At 52.4% G+C, this 20,166-nt stretch overlaps 2 protein-coding genes across 3 annotated transcripts; both read right to left on the bottom strand.

The window, feature by feature from the left end:
• Positions 1–533: 533 nt before the first annotated feature.
• On the bottom strand, positions 534–5,190 carry LOC103171738 (e2f-associated phosphoprotein). The gene is made up of 6 exons (XM_007884529.2): positions 5,045–5,190; positions 4,148–4,323; positions 3,809–3,913; positions 2,574–2,697; positions 1,700–1,807; positions 534–1,182 (listed from the first exon to the last, which is right to left on the bottom strand). The coding sequence occupies exons 1-6, from the start codon at positions 5,104–5,106 to the stop codon at positions 903–905; spliced, it is 855 nt and encodes a 284-aa protein (XP_007882720.2). The 5' UTR covers positions 5,107–5,190; the 3' UTR covers positions 534–902.
• A 4,315-nt stretch (positions 5,191–9,505) lies between these two features.
• LOC103171746 (bone morphogenetic protein 7-like) lies at positions 9,506–19,819 on the bottom strand. 2 transcript variants are annotated; one of them, XM_042341958.1, is made up of 7 exons: positions 19,395–19,819; positions 13,378–13,558; positions 12,891–13,039; positions 11,858–12,058; positions 11,599–11,675; positions 11,336–11,446; positions 9,506–10,556 (listed from the first exon to the last, which is right to left on the bottom strand). In XM_042341958.1, the coding sequence occupies exons 1-7, from the start codon at positions 19,780–19,782 to the stop codon at positions 10,407–10,409; spliced, it is 1,257 nt and encodes a 418-aa protein (XP_042197892.1). In that variant the 5' UTR covers positions 19,783–19,819; the 3' UTR covers positions 9,506–10,406. The 2 variants fall into 2 exon arrangements, with proteins under 2 accessions (XP_042197892.1, XP_042197893.1); XM_042341959.1 differs by lacking the exon at positions 11,858–12,058.
• Between the last annotated feature and the right edge of the window lie 347 nt (positions 19,820–20,166).

Below are 20,166 nucleotides of genomic sequence, written 5' to 3'. Positions count from 1 at the left end.
TCTCTCCCAGTCCCCCCACCCAGTCGTGTGGGATGGAGTTCCAGAGTGTGGCGGCAGAGAGGCTGAAAGCCCGGCCGCCGATGGTCGGGCGGATCAGGCGGGAGACATGGAGCAGGCCAGAGCTTGCTGAACAGAGGGAGCGGGCAGGTTGGTAGGGAGTCAACAGGTCAGGAGGGGGCATGGCCATGGATGGCCTTGAAAGTGAGGACAAGGATCTTGAATTCAATCCTGAGGAGTGGGGAGCCAGTGGAGTCGGGTGAGAGTGAGAGTGATGGGGTCATGGAGCCTGGTGCTCGAGAGTACACAAGTTGCAGAATTTTGGATGATCTGCAGCTTGTTAAGGGAAGAGTTGGGAAGGCCGATGAGGGGATAGGAAAGGATCTCGGTCTCTAGCAGATAATCTGAGCGTGATGAGATATTTGGGAATGGAATGCTGTTCCCATCAGAATCAGACTCTGAGTTTGGGGGAATGAGCCAGATGTAGCTCCAGCTGTGGGACTGGAGTTGGTGCGAATGAGGGAGAAAGGGCTGGATTGATGGGAATTCAACCAATTGGTGAGTTTATTGAGGTCTAGACCTGGCTCCACACTACATTTTAGCAGAATTCAGACTGAAACATCCATTCCATTCACATATCACTGTCAGAAATGTGGAACCATTTGATACCATTATGATATTAGGATTGCAGGTGATAAAAAAAATACTAATGGTGTGCGTGGGTGGGAGGGGGGATGAAGTGACTTCAAATCAGTCCAATATCAACTGAGAATACCCAAATGTGAGCTTGTTAATAATGTCTACTTTTTTGTACTGATTTCCATTAAGAAAATTTAAGAAAAGTTCAATGTGTAAAATATTCAAAGCATCTTGTCCATTCTTTGAACAAGGGTTGAAAATGGTGCTCAACAGTGGCTGGCTAGGATGTTAAAAAAATGATACACCTCATCCTTATCGAAGACAGCCACTTCTACTGAGCATTCCGCACATCTGACAGGATGGTAGGCTTCCTCATTCTCGTTCCCCTGTGGGGGCACTGACACCTCTCCCATCGGACCTTTAGCCTTTTTCCGCCAGTTTCTTCTCTTCTTGTTGGCTGCTTCCTTGTATTTGAGAACTTCTCCTCTATTAATGATACAGTTCATTACAAACATAGCTCTGTACTGGCCAGGGTACAGCTCGTGCCTGTAAGGAAAGTGAAAAATTTATTTTGATCCGTAAAGAAGGTGGACAAAGCTGTTAAGAAAGCAAACGGAATACTAGGGTTTATAAATAGGAGTATGAAATATAAAAGCAAAGAGGTAAAGGTAATGTTAAACTTATACAGAGTGACCAAAAAACGCGATGACAACCATATTATCTAAAACTAAAAATGGAACATATAAATTAATAGTTAGAACGCTGGGGTGGGGTTGGGGGCCTCACTCAGTTACCTGTAAACCAGCAATAATAATAGTAATCCTTGCATTTCATATAGCGCCTTATCATGTCTTCGAGACGTTTCAAAGCGAACTGACTGTATATTTTGTGGGCGAAACTGACAAACAGTTGAGCTAACAGTCTAGTTATGACTACCCGCGAGGATCTGCCCTCACCCAGAAACGCTGGTCATTAATGGGATAGATTTTTAAAACCACTTTCCCTGCTCTGAGGTAAGAGTGAGTCCTGCTCCATGCAGGTTTGGCATCTGCAGAAGGCTTACCGCTGACAGTCCAGACACAGAGTTGTCATGCAGGATGGACAGTTCAGGACAGCGTCACTGGTCACAGTGGGTTGTTCTTTGGACGGTCTCCTGCTAAGGCCACGATAGCTACAAAGGTAGAATATTCTGCGTTAGACAAGCTGAACCCCGGCAGTTTGGTAGGATTTTAAACTGAAGTAAAGGACAGCGGATGCTTTAGTGTGCTGATACACTAAAGGTAACAGGGTATTAATAATAATTCTTGCATTTATTTTAGCACTTTATCACGTTGTTGAGACGTCTCAAATCGCTTCACAGAATATATTGTAAAGTGAATTGACTGTATTTTGTGAGCGAAACGTGGCAGCCAATTGGCACAGCAGTGTCCCACAAACAGTCGTGCACTGAATGACCAAATTATTATTATAAATTTACTTATTTTGAAGGGATAAGTACCACCGGAAAACGATCCACCAATCCATTAACAACCGGTTTCTACTTACTGCTAGGTAAATAGTGGCGTCCAGAGTAAGGAAACTTGCCTAAGGTTTTGCCCCGCCCGGAAATCAAAAACAGGTCCTCTCGCTTGTGAGACGAATTATGTGGTGTCGCAGTTTTTAGTCTGGTTGCTGTGTGCACCCCTCCAACTCATGGAAGGTAATGCCATAAAAAGGCAAATAGATCTGGAGCATAGCCCGAAAAGATGCAATGGATTCCCTAGAATGTTACCAGGGACTAGAGGCTCAGTTAGAAAGAGTTAGAAGGTTAAGGTGAAGTGCCTGGGAACATCAGTACATAACGAGACCCAGTTCCACTATCTTGAAATGTGATCAGCTGCAAAAGGAAATCTTACCATCAGCACCAAACACAGAGGAAATGACCACTGGTTACTGACCTGCGTCTCTGCATGTCCACCCAGGCCTGGTCCTTCTCGTCCTGCTCGGGGTCATACAGCAGCTCATCGTTTGTCAGAACCCGCCTTTTCTTACATTTTTTCTTTGAAGCAGGACCAGAACCTTCTAACAGATTAAAATGCCAGCATTAGTGCAATCTGCCATCTGAAGTGTAAAAACTTCTCGAGTTGCTATTCTTTGAATAAGAAAACATTCAGTCAGTTCTTAAACCACAAAAAAATTATTTTAATGCAACTTAAAAAATGAATCCAATTCAGGCCTCCTCGATTCGCTCACCCACGGGGCAAGAGGCCTTCCCACAGGCCCCTCCTTTACAACTTGGGTCTTGATTAGAGACTGTTCTGGGAGCACTGGAACAGCCCAGAAGATAAGTAATGACTGGAGAGATCCACAGTTAATAAATCTGAAGTTCTAGTTTTGAACAATCCCAATAATATTAATCCTTGTATTTGTTATAGCACTTCTCACAGCTGGAGGACATCACAAAATGTTTCACAGGATTTACTGTAGTGCAGCACCCATTTTGTGCACAGCAATGTGGTGACCTGTGAATAAGTGACCAATTTTATCACTGAGAGAAACTCCCTTCTCTTTTCCAATAGAGCCTTTAACACCAGCTGAACAGGCAGACTGCACCTAGGTTTAACATCTCATCTGAAAGACAGCACCTGAAACAATGCAGCACTCTTTCAGCACTGTACTGGAGTGTCATCCTAGAACTATGTGAGTTTGAAGTCCCGATGTGGGATTTCAACCCACAACATTTTGAGTCAGAGGAGAGAGTGCTGCTAACTGAGCCTGTCTGGCGCACTCATGTTGGAAGCAATGTGGCTCACTTGATTTTGTTTTCCTAACGCAACCTCCCCAACCCACCCCGCACTTTATTGCTGTGAAGTGTGCAAGTGGCCTTGGTCAATGCCACCAGCTCCCACTCACCCTCTCTGTGCTGAAGCTTTGGCCATGAATCTTATGTGCAGAATGAAGTGGTGTCAGAAAGTCAGGGCGCAGCTCACCGGGATTGCAGCACGGTGCTCTCATTTACTCATGTAGGGGTGACCACAGAACTTGAATCCAACTGAGCCCCAGTCAATTTTCTGCAAGTCTTGAGTTTTCCCACCAAATAAATGCAATGACTACATGGTCTCGAATCCTAGAACAGTAACTGCACATCCCCATGTTTCATAATATAAAGGTGGTAGAATAACCTAAATCTTACCCTGTCCATCTTCATCCTCAGAGTCTGAATCAAAGTAAATGTCATCGTAGTACCTTGGCTCAGGCTGCCCCCGAGCCTGAGCGGCTCCAGTGCTGGAAGAAGCACCTTTTAAAACAAGGATATTTCATGTGTTCTGGTTAACAATCTCAATCGCGAGATGGTGGTTGGGATCAGGAGGGGTGGAGGGTAGGTGCAGGAGGGTTACCGACGGCACGGTCGAAGAGGAGTAACATCACTGTCATTTATACAGCACCCTTCAGGCGGGGCATCGACTCAGAGCTCTAAGCAGTGTCGGAGCTAGACGCTGAGGTGGGAATGGGGAGGCAATGTTGAGTTTACCATCAGCGGGAGCCCAGGTGCCCTCCATTGCCCGGAACGTGGAATCCAGCTCGGCGGCCATATCCTTCTCAAATTCATCCTCGCTGGCCTCGCTCTCCCCCGTCAGGTACTCCCGCAGCAGTCGGCGCTTGCGCTCAGTGGTGCCATGAAGGAGGATGTCCAACTCATCTTCAGAGCTGATAAAGAGTGAAAGACATTACGCAGACAGACACACACACACACGCGTGCAGATACACTCACAGAGACACAATCGCAGACAGACAAATGCACAGACACAGACGGGCAGGCGCCCACGCGGGCTGACAGCTAGACTTGCAGGTAGTCAGACACACGCAGACAAGCAGGCAGATAGGCACACACACAGACAAACATACACACAGACAGACAAACATACACACAGACAGACAAACATACACACAGATAGACACACACACACACACACAGACAGACAGAAAGACCCACACACGCAGACAGACCCACACACGCACAGAGACAGACAGACACACACACAGATACAGAGACAGACACACAGAGACAGACACACACACAGACACACACACAGAGACAGACAGACACACACACAGAGACAGACAGACAGACAGACAGACACACAGAGACAGACAGACACACACACAGAGACAGACCGACACACACACAGAGATAGACCGACACACACAGACAGACAGACAGACAGACAGACACACACAGACAGACACACACACAAAGACACACACACACAGACACACACACAGAGATACAGACACACAGAGACAGACACACACACACACACACACAGAGACAGACACACAATCACACCCCCGACACAGATAGTGTTTATCTCAAATAATTACAGAAATGCTAATTTAATCACAGTTTAATTCAAGTGAGGGGCCGCACCTCACTGCCTCTTCATCCTCATCGTCACTCGGCTCCTCCACCTCCAGGTAAGGATCCGCCATCTTCCGCGTCGTCCTCCCGCTCCCGGTGACGGTAAACACAGCGACGCTCCCGCACTTTCCGGCAGTGAGGCGTTCATCCGCCCGCTTTGCGACAGCCGCTTTCCGACAGTGAGGCATCAGCAGCCGCTTTCCGACAGTGAGGCATCAGCAGCCACTGAGGGGGGGCGGTGGTGATGGCGAAGTGTCTGAACTCACCGCCTCTCTCTCTCTCTCTTCCCCTCCCCCTCCCCCCCCCCCCATCGAGCTGCTATTTAACTGAGTCCCACTGTCCTGTCCTGACCCCCCCCCTCCCCCTGGTAACCTTGTTCTTAATTTGCGGAGTCCTACGGTGAAGTGGTTAGAGCACTCGACTCGCAAGCGAGAGGCCCCGGGTACCATTCCCGGGGCGGGGCAGGGCGGGGCGAAACCTGTACCCCTCCCTCCCTCCGCCCCGCCCGCCCCGCCCGCCGGGCTCCCGGTCAACCCGTGCCTGCGAAACGCTTCTGAGCTGTCTCGCCCACCGAGCGCAGTCAATTCACTTTACAGCACGTCCTGCGAAGCGCTTTGAGACGTCTCGACGCAAGGATTATTATTATTATTATTATTATTCTTCGAAGGTGCTATAAAGTGCGAACTGCGGTCGCCAGGTTTTTTTTGAGCGGGTCGGTTCTGCGGTCGCAGTGTGGTGTGTGATCAGTGCGTCAGTGAGTCAGGTGCGCGTGAGTGTGTGTGTGTGTGTGTGTCTGTATATCAGTTGCGTGTGTGTGCGTGTGCGTGTACGTGTGTGATGATGTCAGTTTGAGATGAAGCTGATGTTGGGAGGTGATTCCCGGCTCGTGACGTGCGGTGTGACGAGAGCTGCACTTTTATTTCTCGGTGGGTGCCAGTACCAGTTCTCTCCGGCATAAGGCGCTGTTGCACTCTAAATCGCACAATTCGTAAGTTTGGACAAAAAGCCAAATACCGCAGATGATGATAATAATAATAATAATAATAATAATGCTGGAAATCTGAAATAATAATAATAGTATAATCCTCGCATTTGAGACATCTCAAAGTGCTTCACAGGATATACTGTAAAGTGTAATGACTACTTTGTGGGCGAAACGCGGCACTGTCCCATAATCAGTCGTGGATTAGGTGGCCTAATTTTTTTTTGAGGGATTATTACCCCCGGAAAGCAATCCACTAATCGACTAACAAGCGGGTTCCTACTTACTGATAGGTAAACAGAGCCGTGTGTAGAGTAACAAAACTTGCCTAAGGTTTCGCTCTGCAGGAATTAAAGCCAGGTTTCCACAGTGTTCAGTGTAGAGAGACACGGTCACTTGTTGGTTTGCAAGCTGTGTAACAGAGCTGTGCGGGAATCAATCTGCACTGTGAGCTCAAGGTCCTCACATGATTGAAACCACAACCTCCAGCTTGAGAGGTGACTCCTCTAACCACTGCGCTACAGGACTTATAATAATAATCCTTGCATTCACATAACAAAATAAAAATAGAAGTCGATGGGAGCACTCAGACAGCCCTTCCACCCCAGACATCCCCCCCCCCACAAACACTCGCCCCCCCCACAAACACTCGACCCCCCCCCCACAAACACTCGCCCCCCCCCCCACCACCACCACTGCAACCATACTGAAAACAAATAGGAGTTGCTCCTGCTGCTCTGGTCAACAATCCCCAGGGTACAGTAACCATTGCCCCTCGGAACTGATTGTTGTACACTTGCCGATAGATACACATTCACTACATATGACAGCAGCTCCCAGGGGCCAGGGTCAGTTCGGGGACTCACATCTCACATCCCCTCAAACTACCCTGCCAGACAGCCAGTGTCACTGCGACTTCCACAGTGTTCAGTGCAGAGAGACACAGTCACTTGTTGGTTTGCAAGCTGTGTAACAGAGTTGTGCGGGGAATCAAGCTGCACTGTGAGCTCAAGGTCCCCATGTGATTGAAACCACAACCTCCAGCCTGCGAGGCAAGAGGGCTCAGGCTCGCTCTACAGTGAGCTGGTTCCTGGAGCTACCATTGGCCCCGTTCCTCTCTCTCTCTCTGGCTATAATGAGGCCTCATTGTGTAAGAGCCTGGTGTAGATTCTGCACAACACTGGGCGGTGGGGGCTGCAGGTGTCCCCATCATCATCGACGCTGTGGGACTGACTTGGAGCTGTCAGCGATGGGAACCAGCTGTGAGCTCCCTGTGGCCCCGCCAGGCCTGTCAGCCAGTGGGCGAAGCTCTATGTAATCCGCTCCATGTCTGCATTCCAGCCACATGCCAACTTATTAGAAGGAAGTTTAACAAGTAGAAGAACGTACACTGGCTCAGCCTCTCGCAAAGCTCACTGTTTAGGCTGACGATGCTGAGCTGGGCAGCTTTTGATGTCAGAGGTGTATTGTGGCTTGAACCCACTGTTATCGTAACTCAACAACAACAACTTGCACTTATATAGTGCTTTCCACGCAAGGTAGCATCTCAGAGTGCTTAACAGTGGCAGAGCCTGACTCCAGGCTGGGGGGTGGTGGCCGTAAGCACAGTTGAAGAGGAAAGTTTTCAGGTGGGACTTGAAAGAGGGGAGAGGGGGGGGCGAGGCGGAGGGATTGAGGGAGAGTGTTCCACAGTTTTGGGGTGTAGTGGCTGAAAGCACGACCTCCAATGGTGGGCGGAGGGTGCAAGGGACGAGCAGGAGGCTGGTGCGAGACAAGCAGAGGTGCCAAGTGGTGGATTGGGGAGGGGTGAGGAGGTCGGAGAGGTGGGAGGTGCCAGGGACTGAAGGGATTTGAACATGAGTGTGAGGATCTTGAAGTTGATCCATTCGGTGATGGGGAGCCAATGGAGCCTGGGCCAGAACTGGTGAGATGTGGGTACGGAGTTTGTTCCGGGTCAGTATGCAGGCGGCAGAATTTTGAATGAGCTGGATCTTTTGAATGGTGGAACTGGGGAGACTGGCGAGGAATGCGTTGGAATAATCCATGCGGGATGTGACAACCGCATGCACGAGGGTTTCGGCTCCATTTGGGCTAAGGTACGATCGGAGGCGGGCAATGCCGTGGAGGTGGAAGAAGGCGGTCCTGGTCATTGACCAGATGTGGGGGAGGAAGGACAGCTGGGGTTCGAACCGGATGCCTAGGTTCCATACTGGTTTGGTGAGTCTGAGGGAGATCCCAGGGAGGTTGAGGAGTTTAGATCGCAGGAGTGAAGACGTGACGGGAGCCAAGGAGTATGGCTTCCATCTTGTCCACATTCAGCTGCAGGAAGTTTACACTCATCCAGGAAAAGTAGTAAACGGTGAGGAGGATAGTAGCAGAGTGCAAGTGGACATAGACAAACAAGCGGCAGATGAAGTTTAATGTGGAGAAATGCAAAGTGATGCATTTTGGGAGGAAGAATGAGGAGAGGCCATATAAGCTGATGGGGTAAAGGAAGCTGTACAGATGGAATCATTAGGATTTTGTTTGGTCAGCCTGGTGTCTGACATCACGGTGCTTCACAGTCTCCAAGCCAGACTGTCAGTGTCATGTACCGCCTGCACATGGAAATTCCAAAAGCAGATTGTTGGAATGGAATGAGCACTGTCTCCCTGGAGGGACGTACCCTGTGTACCTAATTCCAAGGAGTTAGAACTGGGATGGAGAGTTTCAGTGATTCTTGTGTTGCTTAGAATGTTGAAACATCTCAAAGTGACTCCCAGTGGATTACATCCCGTGAAGTTACTGTGTTTATACAGGCAGGGAATACTGGGTGTGTCAGCAGCCTGTCTGGACCCATGACAAGCGTGTAGCTGAGAAGCTTCACTTTCTCCCTGAGCTGAGGAGTCAGGAAAGGTTGAGTGTTTGGCAATGAGATCCCGTTTGCCCACATTCCTGTGGGATTTGCAGGTGGGAGAGGCCTGGCACACACAGTACAGCTCCGCGGATGTACAAGGAATGTGTGCTCCCATCAGATTGTCCTCAGTGCTCCGACCCCCTACCCTGGTCACATCCTCACCTTCTCACACACTGAGCTCGCAGCCACACACACTGTGGCTGCCTGATACCTGGCATACACACGGTGCCTGACACACAGAGAGAGGCACCTCTACCCCCCCTTTGGGGTATATCTCATTGCAAATACTGCATTTTATTTCCAAAAGTAACATTTTTATTCTACTCCGACAGACAAATTCACTGCTGTGTGTGCTCTGTGCTGTGTGCGCCCTGTGTGGTGTGTGCCCTGTGCTGTGTATGCCCTGTGTTGTGCCCATTGCGTGGCAGTCAGACACTCAGTGACTGAAATAATTGGTGTTTATTGAGCTAATTTGTACATCTTACATCATCTCAGGGGCGAAAAGAAGGAATGACATGAGCGAGGGTGTGTAGGGTTTTGACCCCCCCCACCCCAACCAGATACACGTTACATAGCACTACACATGTCGTAATTTTCAGGCTGGAAATTTTCTCTTGTAGAATATTACTGTTTTCACCCTGACACAAGTGGGTGGTGGGGGGGGGGGGGGGGGGCTGGGAGGATGATGGAACCACAAAGGAAATAAATAATGCAATAGAAAACTATTTACACAATAATATTGTACACTTGTTCACACAGCACTGCCCACACAGACTGCAAACTTCACCCATATCCTGCTCCGTGCATGTACTCCTCCCACCCCGCACACATACACAGAGGTAGTCAATCCCCTCTATCATGTGGTGTATTCTGTGGTGTTGTGTTGAAAGGGTGGGGGGGGGCAGGCAAGAATCAACACAGCACAACAGAGGAGAAGAGGGTATGTTGGGATGCCAGGCGAGTGGTACCAAGTCCTATTGAGGTTTTACATGCGAGTCAGACAATGTGGACAGATCTGAGAAGGGAATACAGGGAAGGGGTTGGTGAGCAAGTTGACAGACAGGGGCATAAGCAAGTTTACAAACAGGTTTGAAGCGGGAGGACGTGTATTGCTCCCTGTATGATTCAGGCGACAATGAGCAGGACACAAACCTCAGTGACTGAGCCAGACACTGGCTCTGCATGTCACGGAGGCTCATAGCTCCATCTGATTCTGACCCACCGGAAGCTCTATTCCCCAGGAAAATAGAGAGAGAGAGAGAGTCAGAGAGAGCAGCAAAGGGAGACAAACAAACTAATATGGATGCTAACAGGGACTGTGAAAAACCTTGTCGATTGTATCAGGGGTAGCAACATTTTAGAGATACAGAGAGAACACGAGGCTGGAGGAGAGTGCGAGGCAATCAACAGCAGATGCCGGTGTGACAATCATTAGGATAGATTTATAACTAGAGTGGGTGGTAAAGAGGGGAGAGGATGAGCTCAATCTTGCACTAGTGACAGCCACACGCTCTGACCACCATGTTGCGGTATTTCTTCAGGATAACGTTTGAGCTGTCGTCAAAGTAGAGGACGGAGATGGCATTGAGCTGTGTGGGAGCACAGCACGGTTTCGGCACTTTTTCTGGGTTTATTAAGTGAACCTGGAGAGAAGAGAGAGAGACTGTCCTCAACGTTCACACCTCCAGTCCCCCCCTCCCTCCTGGGTATGCTATCTGTGTAAAGTGCACTCTATGACTGTCTGCCTTGCACTGGCACCGCTGGCTCGGATGTTTGATGTGAAGGACGCTGTGTGACCGGTTGATGTTGTTGTTCTCTCCTGTCCAGGAGCCCAGGCCCTCAGTCAGAGGCAGAGAGCGAGAGAGGAACCCAGAGGAGGTACTCCAGAGACAGACACGCACACTAGCAGGGCTCAGCAGCTGGAACTCCCCTTAGTCAATTCACTTTACAGTGTGTTCTGTGAAGCGCTTTGGGACGTCCTCCTGACGTGAAAAGCGCTATATCAAATGCAAGGATTATTATTATTATTATAGTCAGAGACCTGGACAAGCAGTGGGACGGCTTGACAGACAGTGCTTGCTTCTCATAATAAGTTATGCTGTTTTAGCTGTTTAGACTTCAACAGTTACCCCAACACACACTCTGGGGTCCCCAAGCCTTACCTCTTGCCAACCTGTGCCTGAAACTGACTGTGACTAGGTAACCAGAGCGCTTTTAACCAGCTAAATTATATAATGATAATAATGATAATAACAATCCTTGCCTTTGATATAACACATTAGTATTATTATTAGATTATTGAGATGCCTCAAAGCCCTTTGCAGGATTTTACTGTAAAGACTGCATATTTTACAAGCAAACGCAACGTGAGGCACAAGATCTAACTAACCACTGAACTACAGCCTCCACTCACTGCACTTACCAGAGTCTGCACGATGGCGTGATTGGTTGCGTTCATGTAGGAATTGAGCGGGAACGAGCACTCACCCTCACAATAATAGGCTGCGTAGCCCTCGGGGGCGATGATCCAGTCCTAGGGAAACAGAGCAACAGGACAGCACATGCCCAGCACACGCCCAGCACACGTTAGATATAAGACCAGAAATCCCACATCATTTGTCATTTTTCTCTTTTGAAATGCTTTTGTGGAAAAGTCACAGAAATTGGTGTCACCCGGATCTGTACCTGCCATCCCAGGTCCCGGAAACTCACATACAGCTCCCGCTTCATACAGGCTTGCTGCTGCTCAGCACTGCTCAGCTCTGTAACAGCCACAGACAAGGAGTTAGCACAGCACAGAGTACACACACAGCCACAGCGCACAAGCACACAGCACAGAGCAAGCTGTACGTAGTGTGTAGTAGCTGTACATTATGTGTAGTGACTGTGTGTGGTGACAGTGTGTGGTGACTGTGTGAGGTGACTGTGTGTAGTGACTGACTACCTGCCAGGTTGCTGGTGCGGAGTGTGTCTGGCTGTTTGCCGGCTTTCCCACGGGGCTGGGGTTGGCCGCGGGCGTTGCCTGTGGAGCGGGGGTTGCGAAGATGTGTCTCAGAAGCTTTGAAAAAGGCGACTGTGAAGGGTTGTTTGTTGTGAGGTCCCAGCCCCCTGCTCAGCCCTGCCCGCCAAGGATCTACACTCCGGCCTGCAAAGCAATGCCAGGGGACTGTTACTTTACCACGACATCAACACAACAACAGGCGCTGTCGCTCACGTCTCACGCACATCAGCTCGACTCAGTGTGTGTCAGCCCGGCTCAGTGTGTGTGTGTGTCAGCCGGCTCAGTTATCAGTGCCTCACATTGAATACTGCACACAGTGCTGTTAACTGTGACATAAGGGGCTGCTCAGGCGCTAGGGACAGTGCAGAGGACAGTAACTAGGATGATCCCCAGGGTTTGAGGAATGAGCTGTGAGCAACGATTAGACAAGCTCAGGCTTTTCAATCTTGAGAGAAGATATAGAGGTGTATAACATTTTAAATGGGATTGAAAAAGTAATGTGTCTGCATTACTGAAAAAGTAAACGTGGCAGACAATTTGCACACAGTAAATGTCCTATAAATAGCCATGGAGTGAGTGACCAATTTTATCTGAGGATGAAACTCCCTTCTCTTTTCCAATACCATGGGATCACACATCATTCACTTTGTAGCTGTTTGTGAGACATTGCTGTGCGCAAATTGACTCCCATGTTTACCTACAAAATAACCAGTCAATTTACAGTAAATCTGTGAAGCGCTTAGTGACGCCTCAGCGAATGTGACAAAGCACTACGTCAAGTTCCAGGAGTTTAGTGCAGTGCCCTCTCAACACTCCCCTGGAGCATCAGCCCTGACTGTGAACGTACATTCCAACAGGAATCTTGAACCCACAACCTCTGACTCAGAGGCCAGAGTGCGTCAGGCTAAGACTATCAGCATGTTGCTATATGTACTGCTTTGGCTGTGACCACGTGAGCGATTCCCAGTGTTCTCACCTTCGGGCGTCTCCACGTACAACCTCAGCCCCAGGTTCTTGTTGGGGTTCAGCACCCACTGGTTGCTGGTGGCAGTGATGTCAAACACCAGCCAGCCCTCCTCCTCCGCCCAGATTAGCCGAGAGTCCAGACAGAACACTGTGGAGGCACTGAGAAGGACGCTCACCCCGTGAGATCGCAGCCTGAAATACCTCATACAGCACAGCTTAGTAACCCTCCCTATACCGTGTCTGTAAAAACTCCCATCGCAACCTCTCTCAATTCCTGCCTCGCTCCTTCCATCCGTCCCTCCCTCGTTCCCTCCCTCCCATGCTCTCCCCATGCTGCCCCTCCCTCCCTCCCCCCCCTCGCCCCCTCCACATCCACTCATTCGCCCCCCCCCTTCATCCCCACACACTTCCTCCCTCACTCCCCACATGTCCCCACCCACGCCCTCTCACTCCCACCCTCCCCACCTTGCTCCCCTCCACCCCCAGTGCAGGCTGACCTGGCGGGGGCTCTGGTCAGGACCTGGCACAGTGTGAGCTGGAAGCTCTGGTTGTGGGAACGCTCCCTGATGTAATCCTTGTAGATGCGGAATTCTGCAGCGGTGACGGCCTCTCTCTCCGGGATCCGCGACAGATCAAAGCGAAACTCGCCGTGAGGGGTGGGCATCTGTTCATCCTCCACTGTCAGGACAACTAGGTCAGTGCAGGCCCTTACCGGGCGGGGGCGGGGGGGTGGTTGGGGTGGGGGGGGTGCTGTGTGTGAGGGGGGGCTGAGTGAGTGGGGTGTAGTGGCTGAAAGTGCGACTGCCGATGGTGGAATGGAGGGCATGAGGGACATGCAGGATGCCGGAGCCAGTCGAGCGGAGGCAGCTGGTCGTGGGTTGGGGGGGTAAGCAGGTCGGAGAGGCAGGGAGGTGTCAGGGCATGAAGGGATTTGAAAACAAGTGTGAGGATCTCAAAATTGATCCATTCAGCGAATAGGGAACCAGTGGAGCCTGGCTTGAGCTGGTGTGATGGAGTCCGGTTTAGTGCAGGTGAGTATGTGGCGGCGAAGTTTGGGATTAGCTGGAGCTTGTGCAGCTGGTTAGCTGGTTAGAATCCAGCAGTTTTCCCAACACAAACTCTTGGCTCTTGTCAGCCTGTGCTCAAGATGCTGTTCGAAACGTGCAGGGAGTTTCTCTTCTGAGCAACAATTCCCCAGATAATAGTGATCCTCAATTGTGGAGTCCTATAGCTCAGTGGTTAGAGCACTCGCCTCGCGAGCGAGAGACCTGGGTTCTATTCCCGGCAGGGCAAAATGTTGGGTAAGTTTCCTTACTCCACACACCTCTGTTTACCTAGCAGTAAATAGGAACCCGATTGTTAGTCGATTGGCGGATCGCTTTTCCGGGGATGATAATCCCTCCAAAAACATAATAATAATAATTTGGTCACTCAATTTGGTCACAACTGTTTGTGGGACACTGCTGTGCGCAATTGGCTGCGTCATTTCGCCCACAAATACACAGTCAATTAACTTTACAGTATATTTTGTGAAGCGCTTTGAGATGTCTAGAAGACGTGAAAAGCATTATATCAAATGCAAGGATTATTGTTATATATTATATGATCATTCACTTCATGGTTGTTTGTGGGATACTCCTATATGCAAATTGGCAGACGTGTTTGCCTACAAAATACAGTCACGAGACTTCATAACAATGCTCCGTGAAACACTTTTAGATATTTCAGTGAACTGACAGTGAAATCACATGCCAGCATTATTATTACTTTACTCTCTTGGCTCATTAACACTCTGTCCTCATTGACACACCCACTCACTGATGCACTCACTCACTATCACACTTTCGTTCACCGACACGCTCGCTCACTGATACATTGACAACTGTGTGTGTGTCCTGCCCTGTCCTGGCACGAGGCTGGCCTGGCTGAGGGCAGGTGGTGCTGTGTGGGCAGGGGGCTGCCTGGCTTCACACACAAGCTGAAGCTGCACCTGTTCCCACAGCCCGATGTGCTGCCGGCCCCGGCCGCAGCGACTCAGGAACATTTAGCAGCTCATCTGGTTCTGATCAGCCTGGGACCAGCAGTACACCGCGCGCGGCCAGGAATTCCTCTCTGACCCACAGCCAAGAGCAAAGAGGCTGCTGCAGGAAGGCACATGTGTAACAACAAGCAGAAAGCCAGCACTAGAGTGGCCTCTGGGAGGAACAAACCCCTTTAACCAGCTGTTTGGCTTCTCTTTCTGTTAAAGGGGCAGTGCTGTCTGGCTGTGATAGAGCATCCTCGGCAGCCAGTGACACACATCAATACAGTGTGTTGAGCCCATTCTCCCAGTGTCGCTGTTCCTCCCTCAGGCTGTTTCACCATGAAACAAACTAATAGGTCGTAATTATAATCTTTGAAGTTGATACAGCGCCTTATCACATCTTTGAGACGTCACAAAGCACTTCATAGACTATACCGTAAAGTGAATTGACTGTATATTTTGTGGACGAAACATTCATCTCAATGCTGTGCAGGAATAGGGTGTTATCCCAATTACCCCCCAATGCACACTCTGGGATCCCCAAGCCTTGGCTCTTGCTAACCTGCGCCGAATACTTTATGGAATTAGGTAAGCAGGATACGTCACTCCAGTGAGAGAGTGTGCTTTCCATTCCAACAATGTATCTCTGAGATTTCCAGGTGGAAATCTTTCAGCTTGGTGATGGGTTTCCACATGTGTCAGACCCCCAAAAATTAAGATTCGCTATTGTGATTCTCTGTAATGCTCTGATTGTGACTCCTCTGTGACAGCGAGTGGTGTGGGACAGGCTGCTGCCTGGACTGGAAGTAAATTGGAAACACAATTCTTATTTGGCTTCAGTTCTTCGCAACAGAATCCGGTAAAAGCTTTTGCTACTGTTGTTAAATAATCTAAACCAGAGAATTAGGTTAAGCTTTCCATTGGGAAGCTGGTACTTTATCATTGCCACATATCAGTCACAGTGTGGGGCTCAGCATCCACATCCTGGGCTGGTCTCCAGGCCAGGGTTTGAGACCAACTGATTGTAATATTCAAGGAGGATTAGCTTGTAAATATTAAATGAGCATTTCACTGAAAGAGTGAAATGATTTCCGTCCCATTCCCATCCCATTCCAAGCCATCATTTTAACATTGGTTGTGGGCAAGGTGTTAGAATCTGTAACAATTTATCCATATATCGACATAGTATGGACCTGTTTCTGCGTAAATCTGTGTAAAAGGGCATTCCCCTTCTAACCCTATTGCCAGCCCATCGGTCCTTTTCAATTCCATCCCATTTCTTTCCCTTTCCCATTCCCTGTTCTCATCTCTAGCTCATTCGCATCCCACCTGCTCAGCTCATTCCTGTATGTGATACAGTGTGTCTCACGCTGGAAGGACGGCTTAGGCGTTTCACACGGTTTAGTGTGGTGACTGTGTATTTTGTCGGCGAACGACACCGCCACCCGCCCACCTTCCTTGCCGTCTTTACCCTCCCGACAGTGCAAGCGTATTTCCTCTTGTTACCGATTATCCTGGCGGGAATGCTCTCCCACTTGCTGTCCTTTCTGAATGCCTCGATCAAACTGTCTCTTAACATTCTCTTTTGTAGTGGAAACAGATTTATTCTCAGCAGCCTCACTGCCTCCTCACACACAGAGCAAGGCTGGCAGACAGCGCAGCCCGTCAGGGAAGCCTTCAGCTGTGCCCGGGCGACAGGGACACAGGCTCAGGGGGGATAACACATACACAGTCTGTTACACACTCACTTTTATACTGTATAATACACAGTGCATTACACTGTAATACATAATAATAATAATCCTTGCATTTAGAATCACACGTTTCATGTCAGGAGGACGGCTCAAAGAGACTCACTGGATATATATCGTAAAGTGTAGTGACTGTGTGTTCTGTGAGAGAAAGCAGCAGTCAACTTACACACAACAATTTCCCACAACCAGTCATGAAGCGAGCGGCCAATTTTATATACGGCTGAGCCGCCAGGAGAAAATTGTTTTCAAACAGTGCCATGGGATCTTTAACATCAGGCAGATGGGACCTCTGTTTAACATCTCACGTGAAGGACAATGCCTCCAAAAACACAACACACAGCACTGCACTGGAGCAACATCTTGGGCTGACAAGATGAGACCCAAGTTCCTAACTTCCTTCCTTGAACACACAACCTTCTGACTCAGAGGGAAGAGGGCTGACACACTGTAAAATATACACAGTATGTTACAGCCATCTCTGTAATACTGTACAATACACTCAGCACAGAGAGCACCGAGGGCGAGTGTCACACACGGAGGGCGAGTGTCACACACAGGGGGCGAGTGGCACACACGGGGGGCGAGTGTCACACACAGGGGGCGAGTGTCACACACACAGGGCGAGTGTCACACACACAGGGCGAGTGTCACACACACACAGGCGAGTGTCACACACGGGGGGCGAGTGGCACACACACGGGGGGCGAGTGGCACACACACGGGGGCGAGTGGCACACACACGGGGGGCGAGTGGCACACACACGGGGGGCGAGTGGCACACACACGGGGGGCGAGTGGCACACACACGGGGGGCGAGTGGCACACACACGGGGGGCGAGTGGCACACACACGGGGGGCGAGTGGCACACACACGGGGGGCGAGTGGCACACACACGGGGGGCGAGTGGCACACACACGGGGGGCGAGTGGCACACACGGGGGGCGAGTGGCACACACGGAGGGCGAGTGGCACACACGGGGGGCGAGTGGCACACATGGGGGCGAGTGGCACACACAGAGGGCGAGTGGCACACACGGGGCGAGTGGCACACACACGGGGGGCGAGTGGCACACACACGGGGGGCGAGTGGCACACACGGGGCGAGTGGCACACACGGGGCGAGTGGCACACACGGGGGGCGAGTGGCACACACGGGGGGGCGAGTGGCACACACACGGGGGGCGAGTGGCACACACGGGGGGCGAGTGGCACACACCGGGGGGCGAGTGGCACACACGGGGGGCGAGTGGCACACACGGGGGGCGAGTGGCACACACGGGGGGCGAGTGGCACACACGGAGGGCGAGTGGCACACACACGGGGGGCGAGTGGCACACACACAGAGGACGAGTGGCACACACACGGGGGGCGAGTGGCACACACAGGGGCGAGTGGCACACACACGGGGGGCGAGTGGCACACACGGGGGGCGAGTGGCACACACACGGAGGGCGAGTGGCACACACACGGAGGGCGAGTGGCACACACACGGGGGGCGAGTGGCACACACACGGAGGGCGAGTGGCACACACACGGGGGCGAGTGGCACACACGGAGGGCGAGTGGCACACACGGAGGGCGAGTGGCACACACAGACAGAGGCAGAGAGAGGATGAGCATCACAAACAGACAGAGGGCAGAGTCACAGACAGAAGCGGAGGGTAGTCGGGCACAGGCAGAGGGGGGGGGGGGGGGCACACGTAGAACTGGGGGGGGTCGCGGGTGGTGGGTATGTCGTGCGCGGGCGGAGAGGTGGGGGGGGGGTCGCGCGGGCGGAGAGGTGGGGGGGGGTCGTGCGGGCGGAGAGGTGGGGGGGGGTCGCGCGGGCGGAGAGGTGGGGGGGGGTCCCGCGGGAGGAGAGGTGGGGGGGGGGGTCGCGCGGGAGGAGAGGTGGGGGGGGGGGTCGCGCGGGCGGAGAGTGGGGGGGGGTCGCGCGGGAGGAGAGGTGGGGGGGGGTCGCGCGGGAGGAGAGGTGGGGGGGGGGGGTCGCGCGGGAGGAGAGGTGGGGGGGGGGTCGCGCGGGAGGAGAGGTGGGGGGGGGGTCGCGCGGGAGGAGAGGTGGGGGGGGGGGTCGCGCGGGAGGAGAGGTGGGGGGGGGGGGGTCGCGCGGGAGGAGAGGTGGGGGGGGGGGGGGTCGCGCGGGAGGAGAGGTGGGGGGGTCGCGCGGGGGAGAGGTGGGGGGGGGTGGGGGGGGGGGGTTTGCACAGTGGCGCACAGACAGAGCGCAGGAGGACAGTCAGTGATGGATGGGACCGAACCTACAGACAGAGTCACTGGGATAATATCGGGGGGTGGAGCGGGTGGAGTGGGCGCTGTGGAGTGGGGTGGGGGGGGATGTAGTGGGGAGGGGGGTATGTAGTGGAGGGGGTTATGTAGTGGAGGGGGTATGTAGTGGGGAGGGGGGTATGTAGTGGGGAGGGGTATGTAGTGGGGAGGGGGTATGTAGTGGGGAGGGGGGTATGTAGTGGGGAGGGGGTATGTAGTGGGGAGGGGGGTATGTAGTGGTGGAGGGGGTATGTAGTGGGAGGGGGGTATGTAGTGGGGAGGGGGGTATGTAGTGGGGAGGGGGGTATGTAGTGGGGAGGGGGGTATGTAGTGGGGAGGGGGGTATGTAGTGGGGGGGGGGTATGTAGTGGGAGGGGGGTATGTAGTGGGGGGGGGGTATGTAGTGGGGAGGGGGTATGTAGTGGGGAGGGGGAGAGGGGGGGATACAGGGGATGAGGGGTTCAGACTTACTCAGGTTGACGAAACTCATGACCATGTCAGCATCGTTGAGGAAGCCGGTGTCGTGGGGGGTGGCCCGGGGTGGGGGGGGGGCTCCGGGGTCCCCGAGCGGGGAGTGGGCGTACGAGAAGCCCTCCACCCCGTCCTCCGGGGAGAGCGAGTGGTACAGGTCCAGCATGAACATGGGGGCCGAGCTGTGCGTCCCGCGGAGGTGGGGGCGAGGGCGGTGGGGCAGCCCCAGGATGGACAGGATCTCCCGCTGCATCTCTCGCCTCTCCTGAGTCCTCAGGCGCCCGTGGAGGAAACTCGAGTGGGTCTCGGGGTCCGTCCCGACACGGCCCGACACGCACAGCATCAGGAGGAGGCAGCGCCACAGCGCAGGTTGCAGCACACGGTGCATTTCTTCGGCTCGGATCGTCCCCGTTCCCCCCCCCACCACCACCACCACCCCCTCCTCTCCCCCGTCCCCGGGTGTAACTCCTCACACGAGCATCCTGTCCCCCCCCACCCACCACCCACCACCCACCCTCCCTCTCTCTCTGTGTGTGTGTGTGTGTGTGTGTGTGGGTGTGTGTCTCCCTCTGTCACTCGCTGCTCTGCGAGCGTGTCCCGGGGCTGCGTGAAGGGTGCATTGCCGCGGCACTGAGTGCCAACGCAGGGGGTCCTCTCGGATTGATTGCCAACGTGGGGTGGGTGGGTGGGTGGGGGTACTCTGCTGCCCTCACCTACAGGAGCCGAGCTGCCCTCTGCCCCGTTGCCCTGTGTTGCTCTGCCCCCCCTCCCT

The sequence above is a fragment of the Callorhinchus milii genome, unplaced genomic scaffold, assembly GCF_018977255.1.
Source record: "Callorhinchus milii isolate IMCB2004 unplaced genomic scaffold, IMCB_Cmil_1.0 Scaffold18, whole genome shotgun sequence".
Lineage (NCBI taxonomy): Eukaryota > Metazoa > Chordata > Chondrichthyes > Chimaeriformes > Callorhinchidae > Callorhinchus > Callorhinchus milii.
The sequence above is the reverse complement of the archived record's forward strand: the minus strand, read 5'-3'. Positions and strand labels throughout refer to the sequence as shown.

What these genes read in the sequence shown, in the direction of transcription:
- LOC103171746 (XM_042341958.1), bottom strand. Translation starts at nt 19,782, where the DNA reads ATGCACCGTGTGCTGCAACCTGCGCTGTGGCGCTGCCTCCTCCTGATG. An exon ending in CTGACCAGAGCCCCCGCCAG is followed by an intron (nt 13,040 to 13,377) that starts GTCAGCCTGCAC and finishes CGTCCTTCTCAG; the next exon opens with TGCCTCCACAGTGTTCTGTC. An exon ending in TCCGGGACCTGGGATGGCAG is followed by an intron (nt 11,447 to 11,598) that starts GTACAGATCCGG and finishes CTGTTTCCCTAG; the next exon opens with GACTGGATCATCGCCCCCGA.
- LOC103171738 (XM_007884529.2), bottom strand. Translation starts at nt 5,106, where the DNA reads ATGGCGGATCCTTACCTGGAGGTGGAGGAGCCGAGTGACGATGAGGAT. An exon ending in GAGGATGAAGAGGCAGTGAG is followed by an intron (nt 4,324 to 5,044) that starts GTGCGGCCCCTC and finishes ACTCTTTATCAG; the next exon opens with CTCTGAAGATGAGTTGGACA. An exon ending in CACCTGGGCTCCCGCTGATG is followed by an intron (nt 3,914 to 4,147) that starts GTAAACTCAACA and finishes TTGTTTTAAAAG; the next exon opens with GTGCTTCTTCCAGCACTGGA.